Source organism: Cucumis sativus, chromosome 7 (genome assembly GCF_000004075.3).
Source record: "Cucumis sativus cultivar 9930 chromosome 7, Cucumber_9930_V3, whole genome shotgun sequence".
Lineage (NCBI taxonomy): Eukaryota > Viridiplantae > Streptophyta > Magnoliopsida > Cucurbitales > Cucurbitaceae > Cucumis > Cucumis sativus.
Window position 1 is genome coordinate 19560950 of NC_026661.2, and position 25014 is coordinate 19585963.

The 25014-nt window shown below is 35.0% G+C and overlaps 2 protein-coding genes and 1 long non-coding RNA gene across 5 annotated transcripts; 1 reads left to right on the forward strand and 2 right to left on the reverse strand.

Annotated features, from left to right (window-relative positions):
* Positions 1-246: 246 nt before the first annotated feature.
* LOC101212125 (protein OBERON 4) lies at positions 247-5467 on the reverse strand. Its single transcript, XM_004136076.3, has 2 exons — positions 1776-5467; positions 247-1079 (listed from the first exon to the last, which is right to left on the reverse strand). The coding sequence occupies exons 1-2, from the start codon at positions 4879-4881 to the stop codon at positions 520-522; spliced, it is 3666 nt and encodes a 1221-aa protein (XP_004136124.1). The 5' UTR covers positions 4882-5467; the 3' UTR covers positions 247-519.
* A 3486-nt stretch (positions 5468-8953) lies between these two features.
* Positions 8954-23783, reverse strand: LOC101211879 (protein SEMI-ROLLED LEAF 2-like). 3 transcript variants are annotated; one of them, XM_004136075.3, is made up of 19 exons: positions 23248-23777; positions 22223-22297; positions 21510-21625; positions 20502-20616; positions 20242-20370; positions 19206-19253; positions 18740-18900; positions 18458-18654; positions 18068-18360; positions 14745-14894; positions 14115-14657; positions 13860-14006; positions 12543-12615; positions 11818-11945; positions 11389-11589; positions 11162-11299; positions 10966-11073; positions 9971-10213; positions 8954-9746 (listed from the first exon to the last, which is right to left on the reverse strand). In XM_004136075.3, exons 1-19 carry the CDS (start codon positions 23383-23385, stop codon positions 9585-9587), a joined length of 3165 nt encoding a protein of 1054 aa, XP_004136123.3. In that variant the 5' UTR covers positions 23386-23777; the 3' UTR covers positions 8954-9584. The 3 variants fall into 3 exon arrangements, 2 of the variants coding, with proteins under 2 accessions (XP_004136123.3, XP_031745206.1); XM_031889346.1 differs by lacking the exon at positions 19206-19253 and having other exon boundaries at positions 23248-23778; XR_004218470.1 differs by lacking the exons at positions 8954-9746; positions 9971-10213 and having other exon boundaries at positions 11027-11073; positions 11162-11232; positions 11358-11589; positions 23248-23783.
* LOC116405301 lies at positions 10212-12196 on the forward strand. Its single transcript, XR_004218471.1, has 2 exons — positions 10212-10770; positions 11690-12196. It is a non-coding gene; the product is annotated as an uncharacterized LOC116405301 (long non-coding RNA).
* Positions 23784-25014: the final 1231 nt, after the last annotated feature.

The window sequence follows — 25014 nt, forward strand, 5'->3', positions numbered from 1 at the left end:
ATTTTCAACCTGATACAGGTGGTTGTCCATCTCCTTTCTTTCTACTTCCTAACATTAGGTCGATCCAAATCGATTTGGCCAGTTGCTCAGCTACATTTCTGAGCAAAGGAGTCATTTTCATTTTTGAGTAGTGTTAGCTACACAGACAAAGAGACAAAAATGATTGATTTCTTCAACACTGATAAAAGTCTTCAAATTGCATCTACATCTTTGGACAGAGCTCCAGAACAATGCTTTGAGATATAGTTCGGCTACAAGTGATGAAAACCCGATTAAAAATTCTCTCGGATTGATTTCATAGATGGAACTGTTTATACATGAACAAATGCTGTTGAAGTCGCTGTACAGACTTTAGTTAGCAGTACAAAAATAAAGGGAGGGGAAAGAACTTAGAAGGTAAAACCTAAAAGAACTACTAGGATAAATTGAAAATATATAAGCCTATAAATTTGAAATACTTCCAATTCTAGGGAGGGCAGAAGAGATAAAAAGGCAGAAAGAATCCTGGTTGATACTAATTCATAATGGGAGGTTCCGTTTTGTAGCTTCCATTTTCAGAAGAAGATCTTTAATATCTGCCTCCATCCGTATCTTCAAGCTAGAATATTCTCGATGAGCCCTTTCTAGAGACTGGAGTTCTTCAACTTTCTGCTTGCGCAAATCCTCGGCTTCTATCAAACGCAACTTAGCAATTCTACTTGTGTACTCTTCATCAATTTTTTTGTTTTTCGCAATAGCAATGCGCTTTAAACCTTCTGCTTCTCTTCTAGCATCATCAGCCCGTGCTTGAAACATTTTGGCCTCTGCAAGTTTTATTCTAACAATGCTGTCCAATTCATCAAAAAGAGGTTCCCTGTGAGAACTTATCTGCAATTCTGGCTCCAGTACACGTTTGTCACTCCGTTCATAGTTCAAACTAGGATGAGCATTCGCTGCTCTTTCCATTTGGGGCACTTTTTCAGAATAAACAGATTTCAACCATGGAGCTTCCTGACATGAACCTGAAATTCCGTTGCTGCTTTTTGATTGATCCTTTCCAGATGGAAGTCGTGTCTTGCCTAGCTTGGAAAAGTCGGCATCTGAAATCACACATGAAATAAAAAAAATACAAAAAATGGGTAGAAATTAGCAACATTCGAATTCACACCAACCGAGACAGGGCCAAGCATGAGAAAAAAAATGTGCAAATTTCCCAAATTGCTACTAGGCACTACTAAAAGCACATATAGTTCCAAATTTCCATTACGAAGCATCAAGAACAGCACTAGTGAAGTTGTTATAAGCATTAATCAAATCTTGAGAAGTCATAGCAAAAATGAACTTGTCTTATCAAAGAACATTCCTCAGACCCACAATGAGAACCACAAGCCAAGCTGCTCAAAAGAAAAGCTGAATGCACAGAAGGTCATAGAACAATCAAATCAAGAGAACGTTTTGCAGAGAAAATAAGAAAAATTTCCACGATGGTAGACAAGTCTCTCTAACAAAATCACATTAGATTTCATATTGACGGCTCAGAGGCATACAAGGCTCAGAAATTTTGGAACAAAAGAAAGGATGTGGTTCTTATGTAAATTCCTTATGGAACAATGGCAAGATAAATTCTCCAAACCATAACAACCCAGCATTAAACAGATATTCAATGAAATCAACACTCCGAAAAAAACTAAACAAAACATCATAAGTAATACGACTATTTCACTGTAGTAGAGGATATCAGTGCACTTGCAAGGCAATAAAAGAAGGCGACATGAAAAACATGAATTTTAACTTACCAGAAATGAAATTCATAATATGAGTGTACACCTCAGGAAGATTTGACTTATTGGCTAATCTTGACAGCATGTGGTCAGCAAGTTCATGAAGTTGTTTCCCTCTCACGTCCTTGCTGGCAGAGAAAATTCTTTTAACATATTCAAGTTCCCTGGAGAGATTTTCAGCCGTCCAAACCTTGGCAAAATTCTGAAAAACCTCCTTCACGAACCCAAACATCTCTGAAGGGTGACCACAGGCAACACAATGAAACTGCATTTCAGTTGCTCCTTGGTCCCCTGTCGCACTAGGACCATTTCTAATATAAGATTCACGTAAGGCACAATCCACATGACACCAGTGAAGACAAACATCACAGCCAACCCAACTACATGTCTCAGAGGCCGTATCAAATTTTGAACAAACAAGACACATACAAGCACTGCAAAATCCGTTTTTTGGTCCACAAACCTTACAGTCACACTCGTCCACAGGCAAAAGATGCTTGCATATCATATTTCTGCATCTTAAGTTCAGAAATATCTCAGCTAAGTCTGCCGATCCAACAGTACTTATTTCCTTAAGGAAATCTGGTAGACCAGTCTTTAGAGCAACCAAGATTTCCAACTGTGCTCTGTTGCATTTAAGTAGCATATCCATAGTGATGTCCGACCTAGTTTGCAGTGTTTTCTGGATAGCATATAATGGACCACGTTTGTCTGGTGCATTGGACATGATCTCAAAAATACTTGCTTTCAGATGTTCTATGAACGGACCTGTCATCTCATTAAATTTCTTGGCCATTTCATTCACTTGATCAGTAATTAGTCTGGCAACTACAGTTTCAATCAAATCTGAACCTCCCATGGAAAACTTATCCTGTTCCTTCAAGCTACTAGCTCTATATAAACTACCACTGACCTCTTTCACTATTCTTTTCTTTTCCAAATTAATAGTTAATCCACCATCATGAGATACTACTCTTAACGAAGGTGATCTGACATCATCATTAGACTTGGAGTTTCCTGCCAACTGTTTATGAAAGCTTAATTGCCTATCCAATCCACTGACAATTTTTGAGCTATCTTCCTCACACGAATGACGACCCATAATGGTTTCAATGTTCGGAATACCATGTGATGATTGAGACGGTTGAATGCCACCATTGCCGTTCATCAAAATTCTTTGATACAGGGGAAGTTCCTTCGACTTAGACTCATTCTGTGACTGTCCCGCCCAAGCTCCTTGAGAAGCCTGATCAATTCCCTGAAATATGGGGCGACTTCCAACTGATTGTTCGAAGTTGTCCATTGAATTCTGATTCAAAGAACAGCTTGGGTTGTGAAAGAAAGAGTGAGACCCTGAGAAAGACATTGATGGAGCAAATCCATCTGAATTAGTGCAAAAAGTATTACTCAGGGACTGAACACTTCTTCCTCGGCTTGGGGAACTCGGTGCCACAACTGAATCACCAGTGGCACCAAGAGGTAACAAAACATTCGGTAAGCTTAGAGAAAGATCAAGAGGCTCTAACGTAAGCTTTTGATTCCTCTGTCTAATATCACCAGATTCATCCACTCTCTCGAGTTTTCTTACAGGAGATCTTGTGAACAACTCAAACCCCCTGGTACTTGGCCCTTCCATATCATTGTCCCTACAAATTTCAGTAGCTCCATGTTCTCTGTCTGCCCATGCTCCATCTTCTGTAGAATATGCAGCGTGAGAGGTTGAAGGACTAACGGCCACACTCTTTCCTTTGTCTCTAAAATTTTGAGTCATTGCCTCGCTAATTTTTGTTGCCTCTCCATCTGACAATTCTTTTTCTACATCTTTGCCTGGTACATCAAAATCCTTAGTCTTCATATCTGGATCAATGCCCTTGCTTTCCTTGCAATACACATCCAACTGAACTGAAGTCTCTAAAGAGTTCTTGTCATCTGTCTCAATACGTTGTTCTCTTTCACTTGCTAAACTGTCTTCCAACTTGTTGCCTTCATCAGCCACAACATCCACCTCATCCTTGGTACAATTCCTAAAATTATTCGACACATTCTGACTTTCTGACAAACCAGCATCGTCACTGCAAACTTCTTTTGATTTAGTCATATCCGTGCCCTTGTCCAACAATTCAACCTCTGCTACAATACTAACTTTCTGATCTTCTACTTGGTTCTCGCTTTCAATCTCCCTCTGATCATTATCAGCCTCCAAATGTTTTTCTGCTGCCAATTTATCCTCACTCTCAGGAAAAGATTCAGCTTCACATCCAATTTCAGATTTGGGCTCAGACTCAGGTTCAACATTTAGTTCAGCTTCAGGTCCAATAGCAGGTTCAGCCTCAGGATCAGGCTCTAATTCTCCTTCCTCCATCTCGCTGTTATTACCACTTTCAACCTGCAGGTCCTCCCCTTTCTTCACCTCCACACTCTTTGATTGTTCACTCTCTGAGTCCTTCGACCATGTTGGTGACTTAGACTTCGATTCTTGGGCTCTCATACCCCTTGAAACCAAACTAGGTGAGGCTCTTAACTTAGATTGCTCACTACTAGAATCTTTAGACAGAGACGGGGATTTCACATCCCTCAATCCCTTGGGAGAATTCCTCGCACTCCCTCTCTCTTCCAATCCTCCAACAACCCCACCTCTGTTTCTTGCTCCCTCGTCAACATCTTTATTCCAGCTCCCAAATCTCCGCCAAGAAGACACGCTGCCTTCTCTCCTTGACCTATCCCGCTCTGATCGAAACCCTTTAGGATACTCTCTGCGAGTCCCAGAGTAGCTTTCCGACCTATGAAGCGCAATACGATCCCCTCCACCGCCACTTCCACTACTGCCAGCATAACCCCTACTCTCTCCACTTTCCCGAAACCGATCGAACCCTTTCCGCCTATCAAAACCTTCAAAATCATGATCTGACCGCTTACGCACCAACCTCAAACCTTCCCGATCCTCGTCCACCGATCGATCCCGATAATATCTACCAGATGAAGACGACATATTCTTCCGTACAGCCTCGGATTTATGATAAAACACACGATGTGAAGACGACGTCCGACTCAACACAGGATCCTTACCCGGATTTTTCTCCGCATACGAATCGAGATCGTCGCAAGACTTCAGCCTCTTCATTACGAAATCAAACAAATGGCAACAACAACAACAAACAGGAAAAATAAAACAAATCCCACGAAAAGGAGATTAAAGCTAAAAAATTCTAAACCTCCGCCGATAACCCATATCAAAATTTAAAGAAAAATGTCCAGATAGCTAGGGCTTGGAACTTGGAAGAACCCTAGCTTTGAAACACGACTGGAAAAGGAGACAAACAAAAGGAAAATAGAACCATAGAATGAGTTAGCGGAAAAGGGAGAGGGAAGAGAAGGCAGTGGTGGGTATAGGAGATTGACCGGCAACGGCAACGGCGACGGCGAGAAAGAGGGAATTGAGAAGGGACAAAATGGGAAAATAGGAAAAAGGAAAATTCATGATGGGGAGGTTTAAAAGCTGAGTCCAAAGTAGTCAACGCAGTATAATAGGTTTTAAGCAGCAAAAGAGAGAGAGTTTGATACGCAAAGTGTTGAGAAGAATTCGCAAATTGCAATATTTTAGTGTGTGAAAATGGGACTGTTCTTCTTCCCCTCCCTCCCTCTCTCTCTCTCTCTCTCTCGGCTTCGCCAATACAAAATTCCCAAAATTTGAGACACACACAGTGGCGCTCTCTCTACTCGTTTTCTAAATATATAACATACCCATAAAACTTAACCAACCCTACAATTTTCAATTTTTTTATTATTTAAAACCTAATAATAATTTAGATTATTTTCGTTTTCATTCCATTCTCAATCAAACTTCAAAATCAATTATATCAAAAAAAATTTAAACATGCAGTTATTTTATCTTTAAATTTTCAATTTTGTTTATAATAGATTCCTATTTATATTAACAAGTATTCCACCTTTTTCTCAAACTCACCTATCTACTATACATAAAATGTAAAAGAATAGAATATTATCATTAACTAAATAGTATTTATATCGTTCAAATTGAGTCAATATGGCATAACTTTATTATAATTCACGTGCATTTTGTGTCGAATATCCTACGATTGTTGTTCTAAAAATATAAACATTTTTAAAACTAACTACTAAAAATAAATTTAACAATACTGAAATATTTTTCTCCTCCTTTGGTTAAGAGAAATGGAGGATTCATTTCAATTACTTCTCTTTCTCCCCTTTCCAACAAAACAATATATTATATATTTTAAAAATAAATAATTTAATTAAAAAATTCTCAAAAATAACAAATTTAACTAAATATTTATAATTTTAATAGCCACTAATATCATAAATTGATAGACAATTATATAAGTGTTATATAAGTGTATCAGTAGCTATTCGAAATAGAATCTAATTTTTTGTTATTTATAAATATTTTAATTTATATTGATACTATTTTGGGTGGAAAAAAATATATTCTGACTTAAGATGATGTGTGTTATTGAATAACAATATAATAGTTTTATGTATCTTAATTTTTTAATAAAATAGTACATCACATGCTTTGTTATAGTATTATTATTAAATAAATGCAAAATTTAGTCAATAATTTAATATTTTGATTGAAAAATTTATTTGTATGTTTCCATTTTAATTTAATAGTTTATATTTGGTCCATAATTTCAGCCATTATATGTTTAGTTTTAAAATTTTAATTTGATTTCAATTTAATTTTGGAGTTTCAAAATATATTTCATTACGAGTTTTCAATATTTACTCCTATAATCTAGATTTTTCGTTAAATATATATATATTTTTTTTTTGCTGTGTGTTAATGTGTACGAATCATTTTAATTTTGTTTCTTATAACAAAAAAATAAAATGGTGAAACTTACTGACTATAAATTTTTTTAATTATTATACATCAACAACAAACCATACGAATGAGTATTGAGTTAAAATTTGAGATTAGTGGTGTGGTATCTTACTATCTATATCAAATTGAAATAAAACTTAAACTTCAAATCTTTAAAATGAAATTATTCAAGTATCGAGTTCATTTAGCTCGATTTTTAAAATTCAAAATTTAATCTTATAACTACAACTAGTTATATTTTAGGTTAATTTCCATACATATAAACAACTGACAAAATATTTACTCATACAACATAACAAAATGAAAAATGTCATGAAGCTTACCATTTTATTTAAATATTTAACGTTTACCTTTTATTATCTTTTTCTTATTTCAATCGTCGTTTTCTCTTACATTTTTTAAAATATTTAAATTGTTATTTGGTTGTCAAATATAAAAGATCGTATACAAACAAGTCAAATGATCTAAAAAATATTTAAACGATAAAACCTAAGTGATTGTCTATGAAATTTTTTAAAAAATAACTATAAACAAATCTACCTTTTTTGTATCTTTTATTATAGGTTTGTGGATTTTTTTTATTTTTGAAATTGTTTATTTTACTCGTTTGTTATATTTTTTAGACGAGTAGGTTTTGCTATATCTATAATTTTATAATTTATATTATAATGTTGTTACTGTGATGAGGTATTGTGTTGAGCACTTAGGGATCCACTTTTGAGGAATAAAAAAGGGTGAAAAGAAGAGACGTTAGGATAGCCGTCCAGGTGGCAAATCAAACGTCAGACGTAAGATTGTGAGTATTGGGTTTGACGAATTGACGCTTTATTGAATGTCCTCTCCTCCCTGTTTTCTGACTCTCACATTTGAATTTTATATTATAATGTTGTTACTGTGATGAGGTATTGTGTTGAGCACTTAGGGATCCACTTTTGAGGAATAAAAAAGGGTGAAAAGAAGAGACGTTAGGATAGCCGTCCAGGTGGCAAATCAAACGTCAGACGTAAGATTGTGAGTATTGGGTTTGACGAATTGACGCTTTATTGAATGTCCTCTCCTCCCTGTTTTCTGACTCTCACATTTGAATTTTTTATTTTTTTGACTTTTCAATTTGAATTTCTTGCTTTCTAATCCTGGCCCTTGGATCCCATCTGGGTCCCCATATCACATGCCACGTGTAGGGTAAAGTGAGACCCACAGTCAAATGTCAAATTAATTGATTGTGGGAAAAAGGATTCCCAAATTTTGCTCTCTTTTATTCATATTCGAATGACTTGGGCTTCCCCTATTTCTCAAAAGGTCAATTCTTCACCCCTTTCTTTCTTATGCTATAAATTTTGAACGGTATATGTTTTTTCAAATTTGGTAATAGTTGAGTTTAATTATAAAATTTATTGATTATAATTTGATTTCAATTTAGCTGCTGATATGTTGAGTGAATGTTTGGATGGTGCGGTAATTACTTTAGATATTTCTTAAAATTCTAATACAAAAGTGAAATGAAACAATAAATTTTAAATATACAAACTTACAACTTTAGAAGAAAAAAAATCATTTGAAAAAACTTTAGAAAGGAAAAGAAATGCACTATACATGTGCATAATTGATTTATTTCCCTGCAATAAAATGGGACTTTGGTTATAATCAAACTGGAATTTTTATCAGTATGGAAACATCAAACTGGGATTGAATTTACAGATTTAGACTTCTAATTTCCTTTTGAATATAAACTCGTTATATTTCGATTCCACTTGTATCTAGAAGAAGAAAATGTCAAGATAAAAACATGGCGTGTGGTGAAAATAAATAACATTGTCTATCCATAAATAGCCAATAAAAGCATAGATTAACTAACACCCGTGGCTCAAATGAGACTTTGGTTATAATCAAACATGGCTTTGTGGTTCAAATGGTTATTTCCATTTTTACTATAAAAAAATTAATAACAGCATCAACCTAAGGAATAAAAAATTAAAACTGAAATAACATAGCCAACTAGTTATCACAATTTATCACAGCATGTCAACTCACTAGCTTTTGAATAATGAAATTGATGTCAAAACTAAACAAAAGCATAATCCAAAGCCTAAAGATTTAAGTGAAGCTGCCTAATTGAAGTAATTGAATGTGGCAAGGGCTAGATTTAAATTTACGTTAGTCACATCACCTAAAAATAAATATATTATAGAAGCCATTACTTTTATCACATCAACATAGAAATAATATAAATTAATTTTAAACAACCATAGTCAACATCCTGATTAGAATTCCATTACTTCATAAAAAATTCTATATATTAGAAAATCTCAAAGACAACAAAAAGGTGTAAGAATTAAAAAAACACACACATATAAATATTTTTTTTCCAATAAACTGATTAAGAGAGGGAGAGAAATGAAGGGAGCCTCACCTCACCTCACCTCACCTACATAACTACAGTATATGCCTATATTATTAATATCACAAAAGTTACAGTTTGAGAAGCATAAGCTTCTCTAGTAATTTTTACAAATGGAACCTCCTTAGAAGCCCAAACCAAAGGCATACCAATTAAGAATGCACTCTTTGGACAAATATGACCATGGAGTCCAAAGTGCAGACTAAGATAATGCCCAAACCCAACTAAAAGCCTATTTCTATTATCCAAATTCAGGGGCACCAACAATGAATGGTATTAACAATCTGTGAGCATGCAGCTGAAGGAAGCCCAAGAAAACACTATTGAGCATTTAGCTCTCAAGAAAATAGCATGAATGAATTAAATGAAATATATACAAGAAGCATGGCAAGAACTTGCATCAACGTCTGATGATTCAATGAGAAGATGGTTGGAGCAGCAGCAGATGCTCAATATAGAAGGCTAGAGGTTTTGGTTGCTCACCTTGAAATCTTATAGCCATTCATCATCATTGCCAAAAAGCCTTTTAAGCATTCCTTTCCAAGTCTATTTCCACGGCTTAACAGCCAGCTGCCTTTAGAAAGTTGTCGTATGGGCTTGAAGATGGTAGTTGAAAGAGGTGGGGATACTGTTGGACCTCAATTGAACAAACCCTCGGAAGGATGTCCATGGACGAACGCCGTTTCGTAGGGAAATCTGAGTCAACAAATGGGTTTCCACTCTACATTTCGAAGAAATTAAGTCAGGTTTCACAGGAAATAGATAGTAAAAACAGGATGTGGCCATGGTTGATGTTAGTGTATGAGCACAGTTAGATGTGTGTTCCAAAATACTCAAAGAGAGAATAGTAAGATCTCAATTTCTATTAAGATGCTATGGTCTCTATTTTTCTCTTCACCTAGTATTAAATCAGATCAAAAGTGGAGTATATGATAAAGGGCATACCGTATTTACACTGAAGCGAACGCGACGTCGTGAAGGCTCTTCCTTTTCTTGATTGTTTCCGCCATGCATGGAAGTTTTATCTGAACGCTGCCCTTCACTTGGTTGAGAGCTTGTAAAACTGGATACCTTTTCCGGCTTTCCTTCTAAGAGGGCCTCACAATTGCCAGCCATTTCCTTGTAGGGCAAATTTACAGGGAAGGAGGAGCCTGGTGTTTTTCCTACTTGATTTGATATAGTGGAAACCTGAATCATAGCTCGTTAATAGTAAAAATACATCTCTTATTAAAAAAAAGGCAAGATACATTAATTGAAAAAATGCGATAACTAATGACAAGCAATCTGATTGATATTTTCTCAAGACGAGCAAATCAAGTAAAATTTATGGTTAGGGAAAGAACTACCATCCTGTTTCTGCTTATATTTCTGCATACTCGCTTTTATTTTTCAGAAATAAAGATAAACAGACATCACTTAGACGTGTTAGAAGAAACTTAGAAATATATCAATTTAAGTCTTTACCCACAATAATAGATCTCAATAGTCTATAAGGAATAAGAGTAAGAGAGTCAAAATCAAGCCTTTATCATCATGTCAGTAATCCAGAAAGGGTGAAATGGCAACTATATTGGTGGTGCCACTCAATTCTAGCACTGATCAATGAACTTGGATGGAAGAATGATAGTTCTTTCAATGACGTGGAGGGATGGAGATCACATATTTGCATAGAAGAATGAAGTTTCCATCTTTTTTCATTATACTAAAGAACTGTGCCTTAAGACTCCTAACCAAGCTCCAGAAAGGTCCGTTGTCAATTTTCACAATCACTAAAAGTACATTCATATTTCCCCTTTCCTTTAACTTAAACCTCTTATTCATGTAGTTTGCATCTGCTATGATTCTTAATTACATTTGTGGAGATGATATATTGACCAAAATTCTGTAGTCTCACACCTTATGCCACCATAAGGACTTTGCTGTATAGCATATTAACTTACCAACTTCATAAGCTCATCGGCACTCATGAGAGTTGGACTTCTCATGGGCTTCTCTATCTCAAGATCACTTTGACTTTGAGGTTCCTCACATAAATTAACATTACCAACCTGCTAACCAAACAAAAATGTACAGTTAGTTCACAACTTGAAAATAATTAAAAATATTGGATAAAAAGATGAATGAAGTGAAAGGGACCATCTCAAGAGCTCCGTCATTCTTGGGTCCACATTGATATATTTCTCCAGGTGTGACAAAGAACTGAGTTCCTAAAGGACAAACATCATCTGGTAAAAAATCTTGAAGTAGTTGCTCTTTGATAGATGATAGCTCGTTCTACATTTAAGATAGAAAAAAAATAGTTACATCAACTAGAAGTAGAAACTATGACAACCTATTTAGTAGTATGCTGAAATAATGTTTACTTCCGACTTATTTTCCAATGTCTGCAAAACTAGTTTAGCAAATGACTCTTTAGATTGGCTTTCACTAGTATCAACTGCAGAAAGTGACTTCACAGCATTTTCATTGTCTTCTTTTGAACCGTATATCTGCTTGGGATTGTCTTGTCCTAAATTAACTACCTGTAACTTGCAATCTTCTGCCAACTTTACAAAAGGATCAACCTGATAGAAGTAAAAATTCATAATAAGTGGACGAACATTACTCAAGAAAGAAGAAGATTTGTCAAGTTAAAATCTCTGACTTTCTTTGACTTCCTTGCAGTAGGACTAAGAAAATTCAAAAGTCCGATCAAGAAGAATGCACTTAACATCCAAAAAAGAGATATTGATCTAGAAGATACACATTTCAGTACGACATAATCAGAGTGGTAACAAAATTGTTGCACCTACTGTTTCATTAGTAAGGGCAGCTTTAGCACAAGGTACAAGAGGCACAATGTTGTATGCTTTTGATGTGAAGATGATCATCGAAGTTGCCAAAGTAAAAAGGGATCTACGACGTGATGGCTGCAATTTCCCTGCAATTTGTAGAAGTCTCTTTTAGTCGCAGAGATGGCCTAATGAAGATCCACTCATGGTGATGAAAAATAACTTCCATTCAAATGCATGCGGAATTTCAACTTCATCTTTACTCTTTATTCTTACTGAAGTGTTGCACCACGTTTAAACTCTTTAGGTTATAGCCTTTCTGCCATTTATATGTCGTGTAAATAAACCATAGATTTTTTTATTCAGTAAAAAAAAACGGCTGTTTGTTTATAAAGGTAAATATATGGTCTTTATTTCTACAGCTATCCCACATCTAACATGGTATAGTTTCAATGGAGTCGGTTTTCGTGATTCCAAATGAAGATGTTGAAACTTATGGGATCTTAAAATAAAAGAAAGATATGATGCAAAACCATACAATTTATTGCCCCGGAGCTTACCACAAAATTTCTAGATAATGAACAAGACTGGTATGCTAATTTTATAAAAGCTTTCTCGCAAAGTTTTTACATCACAGTGAGTTACTCATCCTTCCTCTTATTTGAATGGGATTATAAATCTGGCAAGATTTCAGAAACTCAACAAAATGAAATAGAAATTTTAGATAGTTCTAGAATGTACAATACCTCCAGCAAGGGCAATGCTCCGCAAGGAAAATGCTAGTTGGAAACTTCGAATGAGTGTCTCGTGACTCGAGTGCTATTAAAACAGCACATCATAAGGAAAAAGAAAATTAATATAGTGATATATTCTTATATATTTATAGCATAAAATGAACTAGCAAATATCTATAGCATAAGCTGATATCTTAATATAACATGTGAATTAGGCTTCAAAAGAGTTCACAAGAATCAAGAGAACTCTAAACTGAGGGTATTACATAGCAACTTCTTCCTTGATTCTTGTGAACTCTTATAAAGCCTAATTCGATTGTATAACTAAAACGATGCATCTAATTGATTATTATTCGATTGTATAATTATAAATGATGCATCAACATCATTGTTATAGGAACTTTTCTGAATAAGCCAATGTCCTCTTTTATAACCAGTGGCAGTTCACCATGCAAGCCTTAGGAATTTAAATTTGCAACTAGAAGATCCTCAACCCATAAATCATCATTTCTTCATGGAATTCATTGAAAATTTTCACATTCTATATTTTACTCATAAAAGCCCCTTTGAACTATCAAAATGTTAGTTAGCTCTACAACACTTCACAAGACCAATGAAATGTGTTCTTATCCACACTATTAGATTGGTTGCCATTTCAAAAAAATTTCACTAGTTTTCCCACCTTAAGTTTTCTTCTCAAGTTCAGAGGGTACAGTATTTATCCACTGAAAACCCATGCTTAACATACTAAACCAATGGATCAATAGCTCATGGAAACAATTTTGGATCCTAAAATTAATACAATTAAAATTTAATTACAATGTGATTCCACTTGAACAGTATATAAGAAGCAACTTTGACACATTCTTTTTTAAAAACACAACGAACAAAGCAAATTAATAAAAGGTATCCTTCAAATTTGTCAAAAAAAAGTCGTATACCTTTTTAAAAGAGAAAAAATTATTGATGAATAAAATAAGGGGAAAATCCCAAAGCACTTATTGGTCAAAATTCATTTATTCTAAAATGGTCATAAAATATCTAGTGTCTTACCAGTGATGTCTTTACAAGCCAAAGTGTTTTTCAAACTACACAAAATTTTATCTCTAGCATACCAATATACCACAAATATACCATCAGCCACAATGATGACTGACACTATCATAGCTATAATAATGGTAATCACGAAAAAATGAAGTTGACTAAAGAAAAGAAATATGAACTCTTATTGTCAGTTCCAAAGTATAGTATGGAGTATATTACTAAGTGTCTGCAAAAAAAACATGTACTAATTCAATATATTGATTGAACAAACAGTAATAAAGCTACCTTACTCCGTGCAAACAGCAACACCAGGCAGTAAGTATGAGCAATTGCTTCGTAGTTTTCAGGTTTGTTTAGAGGAGAGATAGATTGTGCCCATATTGATGAGAGCAAATTGGTAATTTGGCGGCTGCTAAGCCTAAGGAACATTGTCTGAAGGTTTAGCCAAACAAAATGACAGCATCAGACAATGAAGAAACAATACGAGAGAAGCAATACTAGAGGAATCTTTACAGAAATGGTAATAGAGAACATACATACCGGTTCATTTTCTGAACTCCCCAAAGGTTTCTCATCGGCAACCACACTAGATGGATACACTTTCAGACTATAAGCTCGGCTGTAACTGGACTTTAGTCTATTCAGTACCGTATTATTGTTGACCATTGAATCTTCTTCTATAATTGACCCTGTGGCTCGAATTGATGGATTCTTTTTCACAGTGTAAACTCGGCTGTAACTTGACTTCAGTCTGGTTAAAATTGGGTCACTTTCAATCTTTGTAACCTGTTGGATAATAGGTTTTTCATCCATCTTCAATATGATGTTCTCTTGTACAGAATAATGCTCGACTTTCACTTTCTGGAAAAGTGCTGCTGAAGAGGAAAACACAGAAACAGTTCTTGAGAGTGTCCTCTGAATATAAGCAGGCTTTGTGGTGTGGGGAATCGAAGCACGAGGGCGTGGGCAGACAGATGATGGAACCAGAACAACAGAAAATATGCGGTGAGCACCAACTCTGGTTTCATGGTCTGAGCAAACCATTGCCAGTAGTAATTGATGAAATAATGCCTCGGGAAAAGCCTGCAGCACATTTTATTAGTTCTTAAAAGGCCAAAGAAGAGGGGTAAAGAAAAGGTGATGCAAAAGACATAGATCGTGTGCTCTTGCCTTATCTTGGTATGCCAAATTTGGTACAGATGCCACAATTTGAGCTGTACGGTAGACAGTAGAAATCAATGTTTTGGCCATCACAGGAATATTCGACAATTTTTCTAGCATTCCAGCCATCATCTCTAGAATCAGACTTGCATCTCCAACCTGAACCACATTTCAGGAGAATCAGCACTGGAACCTTTACAACTCACAAGAATGTTCAGGAGTCAGAGAGATTATAAGAAATAAAATATTTTCTGTGGCTGTGGTGTGCATGTAGGCATCTATTCGTGTGCAAGCAAACCCAACAATAAATGAATACTGTGATTCTTATAAATGCAAAACACGTAAATGTAAAAATGAACGTTGGCTATAAATAGGCATTGCCTTTGTTTGGAGTCTGTAGTTACTGGTTTGACAGGTAACTTTACCCAAGCAAAATATGTTTCGGTAGGTATCTACAATGCCTAGAATCAGGTACATCAAGTCCCTTACGCTAAATATACTCAACTAGATTTTGTGAATCTCAAAATACCCACTGAAATTTACTTAGGGAAGGACATTCATAAAGATCAGATACATTTCTCCAGGTTAATGAAATATTCAACCCTTTTGGCAGTTTGACTCTATAAGCATTTGGCGTACATTTGGCGTACATTTGTAAATGCCAGTTTTCCTTTGGCGTAGTTAAAAAAGAATTGCAGTATGAAGTCTACCCTTCATATGAACAATAAATAGTATAATTGACATAAAACTCCTTAATTTCTCCATCATTTATACTTGCCCCAGGCTTTTTCAATCTTCTTCTTAACATCCTTGAGAAGCCGCATAATATCTCCAGTTATTTTAACCCCTTCTGAATTTTGTACAAAGACCAGGCTTAATGAGTATTATTATGCCAAAAGTCAGTTGAGGCTGTCTTGTTAAAAATTAATCCAAATTCACATTAGTCCGCTTCCTTTGTGAGTCATTTGTTTCCATACTAAAGTACTCCACAGGTCTCCACTTTTGTCCTAATTCGTCATCTCCTGCATCTTCATTTCACTTAGAAAATAAAGTTCAGTAGGAAAGAACTGCATAAAAGAAGTTTCTCCTTTGGTAATTCCAAACTCTACTGCACAAATGCAGAGTTTATTATTAGATAATGTAGAAAAAACTATACTGCCCATTCTGGGTGGTTGCACATTTCCTTCCCATAGACCAAAATGTAATCAAAGTAGATCATCGAAGAAGGTTGTAAAATGTCAAAATGAGCCTAGCTCAAAGGTAATTGACATGGTCTTCCATCCTAGAGGTGCGAGGTCCAATCCCCAAATCCCACAATTGTTCTAAATAAAAAGGATGTACAACCAAGGTGAACCTACTTGAGGCCCTGTTCATATGTCCTGAATAAAAGTTGCTTTCCATATGTCTGTAGGCCCTGTTCTCATGTAAAGCTATCCACTTTTCAAAACTAATTTAAGGAAGAGCATGCACATCCAAAGGATTACAAAAAAACATCTCCAATTGGATAAAAGAGTTCAAGCTATAACTGCTAAGAGGTAGATCGTTGAAATTTGTATACCAATAAACGGCCATAAAATGAGACGTATCAGTCTCTTCTCCAGAGATCTTTTTTTGTTTGAAAATTCTTAGGTTTCTTTCAATCCAAAACACCCAAGTAGCAGCTTGAACAAAATGTTGCGATAGTATGCACCACTTAATTTGATCACGTAACAGTGAAACCAGGAATCTAGGCCTAGGCTATAATTTGTAGGAAAAGAATCTTGTTCATGGCCATATTAATACAGAAGCGCACACTCCAATTAGCTGTAAGGACTGTGAGTTCTGCATATGAGCTCATACCTGGCTCAGTGAGCCTCTTTATCTAAAAGAGCCATCCCAAAATGGAAAATTAGGTAGGGTAGCACCAAATGAATGATCTGTCAACATGAATAGGCTGCCTACTAATTTACTAAAGCTGAAGTCGAAAAACTCATTTAACAATATTATTACCCTGTTATCTCGCACCTAGGACTCAATCTACTCTTCTTCTTTGAATAGTAGTGCCTGTACGGAGTCAACCTCCTCCTACAGCGATATTCCAGTCACAAAATGTACTTGTTCCTCTTGGTTGCATCCTTGTTTGGGTTGCACCATGAATCTTGATTATTATGTAGTAGAAGAAAACCTTTCTTGATATTCTAAAAGAACTTTAAAGTATTCCTCGTCCATGTTGCATTAATTGAAGGTCAGATAACCAAACAGGCTTACATTGGGCATCACTCATTTGGCTTGTGTCCCATTTGGAACATGTAGCATTTGATAAGTTCTTTAATTAGTTGTATGTAATGTTGAGTTCAATAATCTGTCATCTTCTTCACTAAGTCATGAGGTCTTTTCTTGATTTTTCAGCTGTCCTTGATGTCATTTTGAGGCTGATTGTGTACTATATAGTATGTGAGCCCATCACTTGTTTCCATGGATAGCTTATGTAATTTCCTTATTCAGATATTTGTCAATCTTGAAGATTAATGTCATGGACCGACCACTATGAGATAAAGAGAAGCTGTGGGTTGCAGATCAAAGTCCACTAACTATTCTTGAGATTTCCTGGTATTTTTTCTCACTAATGTTATTCCTTGCATTCGTTCAGTAAAATTCATCAATGTATTTGAATAATTATGATACTAATCATATAGTAATTGTTCATAATTTGCAGGTATGCATGGTCCTTCAGTAGTCTGCTCACTGTTGGGCACTATCTTGTAGGCTACAGTGCGTTTTCCCTACTCTTTTTAAGTAGCTTTTCGTTGGTCCGACCATGCAAAGATAATGGATTGTAGTTTAATACAAGAAGGTTGACTCATGTTTCCTTGTACTCAAAGAAACTCTAGAATTTTTACCCAATCACAAAACTATTCAACATTCTATCATCCCTCAAACAAGTCAATATTCATCCCAAACTTTGAGGCTTCAGATTGGTAAATACCAAAAGGTCCTCTTCTTGGAATCTTGGCTGTTGCAGTAGCTCACCCTGAATATCCCACTCATCAGGGTTAGAGATTATCCTGGCCACCTCACGTTATGGCTGAAAATTGATATCAATTTCTTCCCTCCTACCTGGCTTTTTCTGCTAGCTATCTCAAATAAATACTTTCCCACCATACTTAACACAGAAGCTAAAAAAACAATTGTAATCTTTATCAACAGTAACGTGAGAATGTTATAATGAAGTGGCCTTTAAACAGGTGTTTCCTTGTAACTTATGGTGTGAGTAAAGAATCTTTAGTTACCAGTTTGATGGGAAACTTTGACCAAATAACTACTCTCGATGAAACAAAAGAAAAGATAACTACCTTTTTTGACAACTCCACAAGACAAGCATCAACTGAAGCTTGGTTTTTTTGGTTCCACTGTACAACTTCCGCTCCCAATTTTGCATCATCAAGGGAGCAATGTATACTTTTGCGAAGATGCCTCATCATATCACTTAGTGCACCAGTTATGGCCACCGATGGTTGGGCATCAGTACGCTGAACAAGAGAGGTGGCGGCATTAACAATGTCAATCTGCATGGCAGGATTTTTTAGAACATTCTTGTGATCCAGGTGCTTGATGAGAATTGCAAGCATAAAGTGGGAGTTGTGCCCTGTACCAAATAAATGAATCTGATAAGAATACATGGGAAGAAGTAGTTTAAATCTCAAAGGCACCAACTTTAGAAAAAACTTAAAGGAAAACAATACCTAAATTCTCCATCATTAACTGCATATCAAGCAAGACAGAAAGACCAAGCCCAAGCTTTGGAGACCAAAGACTTCCATTATCAAAATAACGGAAGAAAGATTCCAAGACACGTCGCATAGTTGTAGCTTCTTTCGCCAACTTAGCAATGTTACGTAGGCAAACCCTAGACCAAAATTCTGGGTTCTGAGCATCTTCCCTGTCAGATATAAGTAACTCGTAAGAATGATAACACTTGTAAGATTGATATGCAAATATAATAGACTGCTGATACATGAACTTACAAAGATACAATGATTTCTCCCCTTTCAGTTACTATCATCCTCCATGAACACATCCTTGTTATGTGTTCACGTGGATGGGTAACTAATGCAGTGGCATCCTGAGTATCCTGCCTGGAAGTACTTTCAACATCCCCATAGTTATCCAAGACAACAGAAATAACCTAATTCATGGAAGGTGAAAATCTACTAAAGTTTAGATAAAAGTTTATACCACCAACAGAAGAAATAACAATGAATAAACAAGTGACTATCTAGACCATATAAGAACTTTTAGGGATTAACATATTTATCACAAGCCACAACCATAAGAAAATTATCTAAAATATAAATCTTGCTTCATCATGCCTATTCAATTTGATGTGATATGGCAAAGAACAAAATGTCAGTAGAAAGTGGTAAAAATGTTGTATTAACTTTGGAGATTAAAAGAAAAATATAAATATTTGATAAATGCAAAGTAACTCACGTTGTCAAATTCTGCTGATATGTTGGAAAATTCACCCATAAACCAAATCTGCGGATTAAATGCACTCAGATAAGCAACTAATGTGCAAACTAACAAGAAAACAAATATGGTCCTCCAACAGAAATGGTTGCATAAAATGCGAGCTTCGGAATGCCACCTAAATGTAAAAAGGTACATAAAAAACAGACATTGGAAAATAAAAACTTTTGCTCATGACAACAATTTGTTTTTGGTTTTGTTTCGTATTCAAGAAAATTTTGCTTCTGGATACTCTCATTCAGAGGTCTTAGTGTCCATTCTGCTTTATTGTCCCTCCCTGCCCCTAATGCAGATGATACCCACCTCCACAGTGTGTATAATATGCCGCTTGAATAAAACAGCAGTCGAAGCTTTTTAGCAATTCGAAAAAAGCAATACTTTGGATAAGTAGTTGTATTTGTGCTAATTTTCAATTGTTCAGGTCAACATGTATCGGCTCCAGAAAGATGGTCTCAAAGGTCCATCTTCCAACCCAAAATTTCAGCTTCAGTGAGTCAAAGTAGGGCACATTTCAAGGGTACTAGTTTGGGGCTTGATTTTGGAAAGTAGTTTTCCACTTTGATCTTCAATGCATATGCATATTAGGAGGGAAGATGGAAGCTCTCTTTCCTATGTAGTCTACTACCTTCATATGTGTTTGTCTAAACTGCATATTTTTCAATGAAAGGAAGCTTTCATAGATCTGAAACTTCATTTTTGTTCAGCCCAATTATTCTGAATCCTCCCAACAACTTTCTTACTAAAACCCAAAGACAGGTCTCAGACACCTTTTCTGATTTGAATGTCCTTTGAGGCTTATGTCAGTTAAGAACCAGGACCTTACAAATGAAATTTTACTGTGCTTCATTTTAAGATAATTTTTCCACTCTATCATCCAATATACAGAAGTAGTATAGATTCAAAATCAGTCTACTGACATTGTAAGACCAACACTTTAAATTCGTACACAAAGATAAAATAAATAGTAATACATTCAAATAAACGTAACACAAATTACCAAAGACGAGAGGGCTTGAAGGCCAGCAGAACGCATTTGTTTTTCTCTCCTTTCCTCCCCTATTTCTTGCGTTAAAAGGCAAAGTTTGGGAACCATTCCATCTAAGTTAAACATATACGTACCATCCCTCTGCGTGGTCAATAGAAGTACATAAAAATAATGAGAACATATAAGGAACAAGTTAAGTTAGTTTACCACATCCTTCCAAAAATAGACCAAAGAACCATACAAAATGTAAGCTCAATCCTGGAAAACCTTACTTGGTTATTTATGAAATCAAAGAGAGCTTGGCATCCTAAAATTCGCATTTCATCATGACGAGCTTGATCTAATAGAATGTGGATGATGCCAAGCAAACTACTTGCAAATAAAGGCCTGCAATAGTTTTTTTTCTGATTACAACTTTCATATGCATGTAAGTAATACTTATCAGATCTGGAAACATCACAAATTAATAAACATGCTTAATTTTCCACCTATTGCAAAAGATTTCCATAAAACTTAGAAGAAAAATAACGTAATTTATACCCTCGTCAGTCCAAGAGGTTATTATGGTGTTTTTTAACTTAAAAATAATAAATTCATTTTACACATGAATGACAATTTTTCCAATAAGGTAGTTAAAAGATATATCGATATGAAATCCAATCACAAGGAAAAGATTTTTGTGAGGAGAAAAAAAAATTGGGGCCATTAAGAAATCCAAACAATTTACACATACACAACTTCATCCCTTATCTATATGTTACAAAAAGATAGCCCCAACTATCAAGATAATCTGTTCAAAATTAATGGTAAAAAACATAAAAACGTGAAGGCTAAAATACCATTTTGGTCCCTATGCTTGAAGACATTCAATTTTAGTCTTGTACTTTCAAATCCAAATTTAGACCTTGTACTTCATTAAATCTTAAATAAGTCCTTAGTGTTAATTGGAAGCTAATTTTAAACGAACTTTGTAAGATTATGATAATAGAAATTTTCATTCAACAAAATATACCAGGTGAATATGTTTTCAAAATCTATAGAATGACTGTTGATAAAAGAAATGTTGACCATAAACTAAAAATTGAGACTAATTTTAAGACTTATTGAAAATACAATCTTCCATAAACAGGATTCCACTCAACACTAACCGAATCATATTCAATCTTCCTACTTTAGAGAAGAATTACATACTAAAGTATAATGGGATTCAACACAATACAAGAAAGTGAATATGATGTTTAAAGATTTCACTCCACTAAAAGATTAAATAAGGAACTCACATTTGCTCTTTACAAGAGCTCAACAACTTTCTGCAGATACATATAATGACTTTAACAGAGTGAAGTTGCTCATTTCTCAATTCCCTGTAAAATCTTTGCTCAAGATAACTCGTGATCTGCAAAAGAAAAAATTAATTTCATGAAAGTATCAAATGATTAAGGATAAAAATAGGGCTGTACGAACGATAAATCAGGAAAGTACTATGGTCCCATGACCAAGGGGCCAAGCAATGAGTCTATAGTAATGACAAAAAGTTGTAGTGTGCCAAAAGAAGAGAAAAAATTGAAGACGCTCGCACAGCCAAAATCCTGGACCCCTCAAACTGGAAAATAAGCTTTAATGGGAAAAAAAACACTGTTAGAGTATCCAAATTGAACATTTGTCAAGACTAGGCAAATAGTCTCAATGTTATAGACCATGATTATGAAAATACTAAAACGTCCAAATTTCACAACTAAGTTTCCTACAAACCCTCAATTATCAACTCCTACATTATATGATTTCAAATACTAAAATGAGAAATGCAAAATGCTTGATCGTATCGACATAGTTCAGCACTTCATTCTCCAGGTATGAGATTTCATAACCTCCTTGTCAATAACAGTTAAAGTCGCACAACTGTTGTTACACATTTTCTTTAACTTCAGATAAGTGAGGTAAAAAGGGACAAAAAAGAACAACGGTAAATAATTCATTTTCAGGTAAGTGGCACCTTGGGAATGCGAAAAGGATTTTTGGATGCATATTCACATAATTTACTGATCTTTCTGTCATTAGGTTCTTCATCCTGCCATAACATGAAAGAGAAGGATCAATTTCAGAAGCAAATTCTCAGATACTAAAATAGAAAATTGAACTTATAGGCCTTTTAGGAACAAAAGAAACACTCGCACGCCTTTTTTATTTTTTATAATTAAAAATTGAACTTAATAAATGAAAGAATTCATGGGCGTACAAGAAGAAAAACATCCGCATGCATTATAAGCTACATGTGCTATAACAAAAGCTAAACCTTAAACAAAGAAAAATTAGTAGCATATAATTAGGTTCAAAGTAAAAATTCCTATGTAAAAAATTGCAATGCAACACTGACTCACTAATAAATATTGTTGTTAATAATTTATTAACTGGTCCTCTTAGTCATACCAAATTAAATAGTACAATGTTGAGTGTACAGAAACCTTTTAGGAAAAGTGGCTTGAAAGATTAAGCCAGGGGATTGGGAAATGATTTATCCCTTACTGATCTCTTCTGCAATAACGTCCATCTTCGCTTGAAAGGTTATGCATATAAATAAGCTTAGAATGTAAAGTTTGCCTCTCCTATAAAATCCCTAACTCTATCCAATAGCAAATCTGATCTCAGCCACCTATCCATGGATCAAACTTTAAGAAGCAAAGGCTGGAAAATCGATACAATACGGCCAGAAAATGTGGAAGTCTCTTCTGTAATAACGTCCATCTTCGCTTGAAAGGATATGCATATAAATAAGCTTAGAATGTAAAATTTTGCCTCCTATAAAATTTCTAACTCTACCCCATAGCAAATCCGATCCCAGCCACCAGTCCATGGAACAAACTTTAAGAAGCAAAGGCTAGAAAATCGATACAATACAACAACTTGATCAGAGCTCGACTAAAATGAGTATGAGATCAACACATATTCCTAACCAAAAAAAGCATAGCCATTGACAAAACTCCAAAATATTTTTGACAAAAGGGAGAAGAGATAGAGAACCTGAGAGCGAGGAAAGATATCCGAGAGCAGCTTCTTATATCGCTTAATGGGATGTCTCGACCTCGCACGCAATGCAGGGCAAAAGAAACACAAACTTTCACACACGGGCATCATTACTTGACCCGCATCCATTCCCATGATTGTTTCAACCCTAAGAATGTGAAGGAATCCCAAATGGGGCTGCTAAAAAACACACAGATACCTCCGTCCGCAAGTCCGGTGGTAGAATCGTCGTTCAGACGATCGACAGAATTCGAAAAAATAGGAATGATATTATTAGCAATGGTGCTTGGGGAGGAGGAGCAGCGGTGGTTGTATTGAATGTCCCGCCGGAAATTAGTGGAATAATTGATGTCCGGTTTGAGAGAACGAAAGCACCGGATCTCCGAGGCCTCCACCGAACAAAAGATGGCGGAATTCAAAGCCATTTTATACCTTTCTTCTTCATTTCCCTCCATTTTCGGCTATATGTATGCTTTCATCATCGTCCTCAACATCCCATAGCCGTTATTTTGTTTTTGGCCAGCGTACTTCGTTGTTATTAGACATAACCATTTTTAATTTTTCTCTTAATACGATACTATGCTCTAAATTTCAATTTTAGGCTTTCTAATACTTTATCCTTTTCCTTACAAATTAAATTATAATAGCTCGAGAAAAAAAAAATAAAAACATGAGTTAATTTGCTTGTCAAGAGACCATTTGGAGTGTATTAGGATGAGTGGTTTTAAATTCGTCATAGTAAAGTTATTCTTCAGGTTGTCCAATATAAAAATTGATTCAAGAAAAAGGTAATGAAATTATGAGACAAAATAGCCTAGCTAGCCGGACTTCCATAACTATGAGATTGAAACCAATCTTCTATGTTTAACGATCAAAGCATACCATGACCTATTTGGGTCATACAAACATAATATTATGGATTAAAATCTCATTTAACTTGAGAGGTAGCCTATCATATCTACGAGTGTGAGACTCATGTCACGATCTTAGTTTGACAAAGATAAACCATATCTCAAAACCCCTATGAATACACAATTTTATGGCTCCATATAAGGTAATTTATACTTTTGACTTTTTCTCTATTCTATAATTCTTTTATTAATTTACTATCAAAACACTATTTCTTTGTTTTACAAATCTTCTCTTCTTCATATTACACCCAAATTACAAATGCAACTACTCGTGTCATGTGAGGGTTTTTACTTGAGTAAAAAATTAGAAAAAATGTTGTTTTTCCTACCATAATTATTATTTCAAAGTTTGCAATCTACTATCCAAAAAGAAAAGTAGTTATGCTCGGCCATTTATCAATATGAACATAATTTATTAAGAAATTATATATCACACTAAAACGTTGGAAGTAATTCTAATATCATTTTATCGATAGGTAAACCTACGAAATATTCATACTCTTGCATATGCACTGATTTCTTGATCATGCAAATCATATATTAGAATTTCGCACAAATGACCTAAAATGATATTTCAACTATTTTTCAATTTGATAGTCCATCACCTTGTTTAGTTTCAAGGAGAAATTTGATTTTAAAATTTCAACCTTTGGTAGAATTTTATGCTTTAACTTGGAGTTTTGGATTTATTCTATGGTTAAGAAATAGATAAATAGAAGAAAACGAGATTATCTCATCATAACAATAACAACATTTTAAGATTTTTTTTTAAGGCACGGTTATTGTTGTAATGCAATTTTTAAAAGTAGATACTAACTATTTATTTATGCTAATATACCAACTATATAATGAA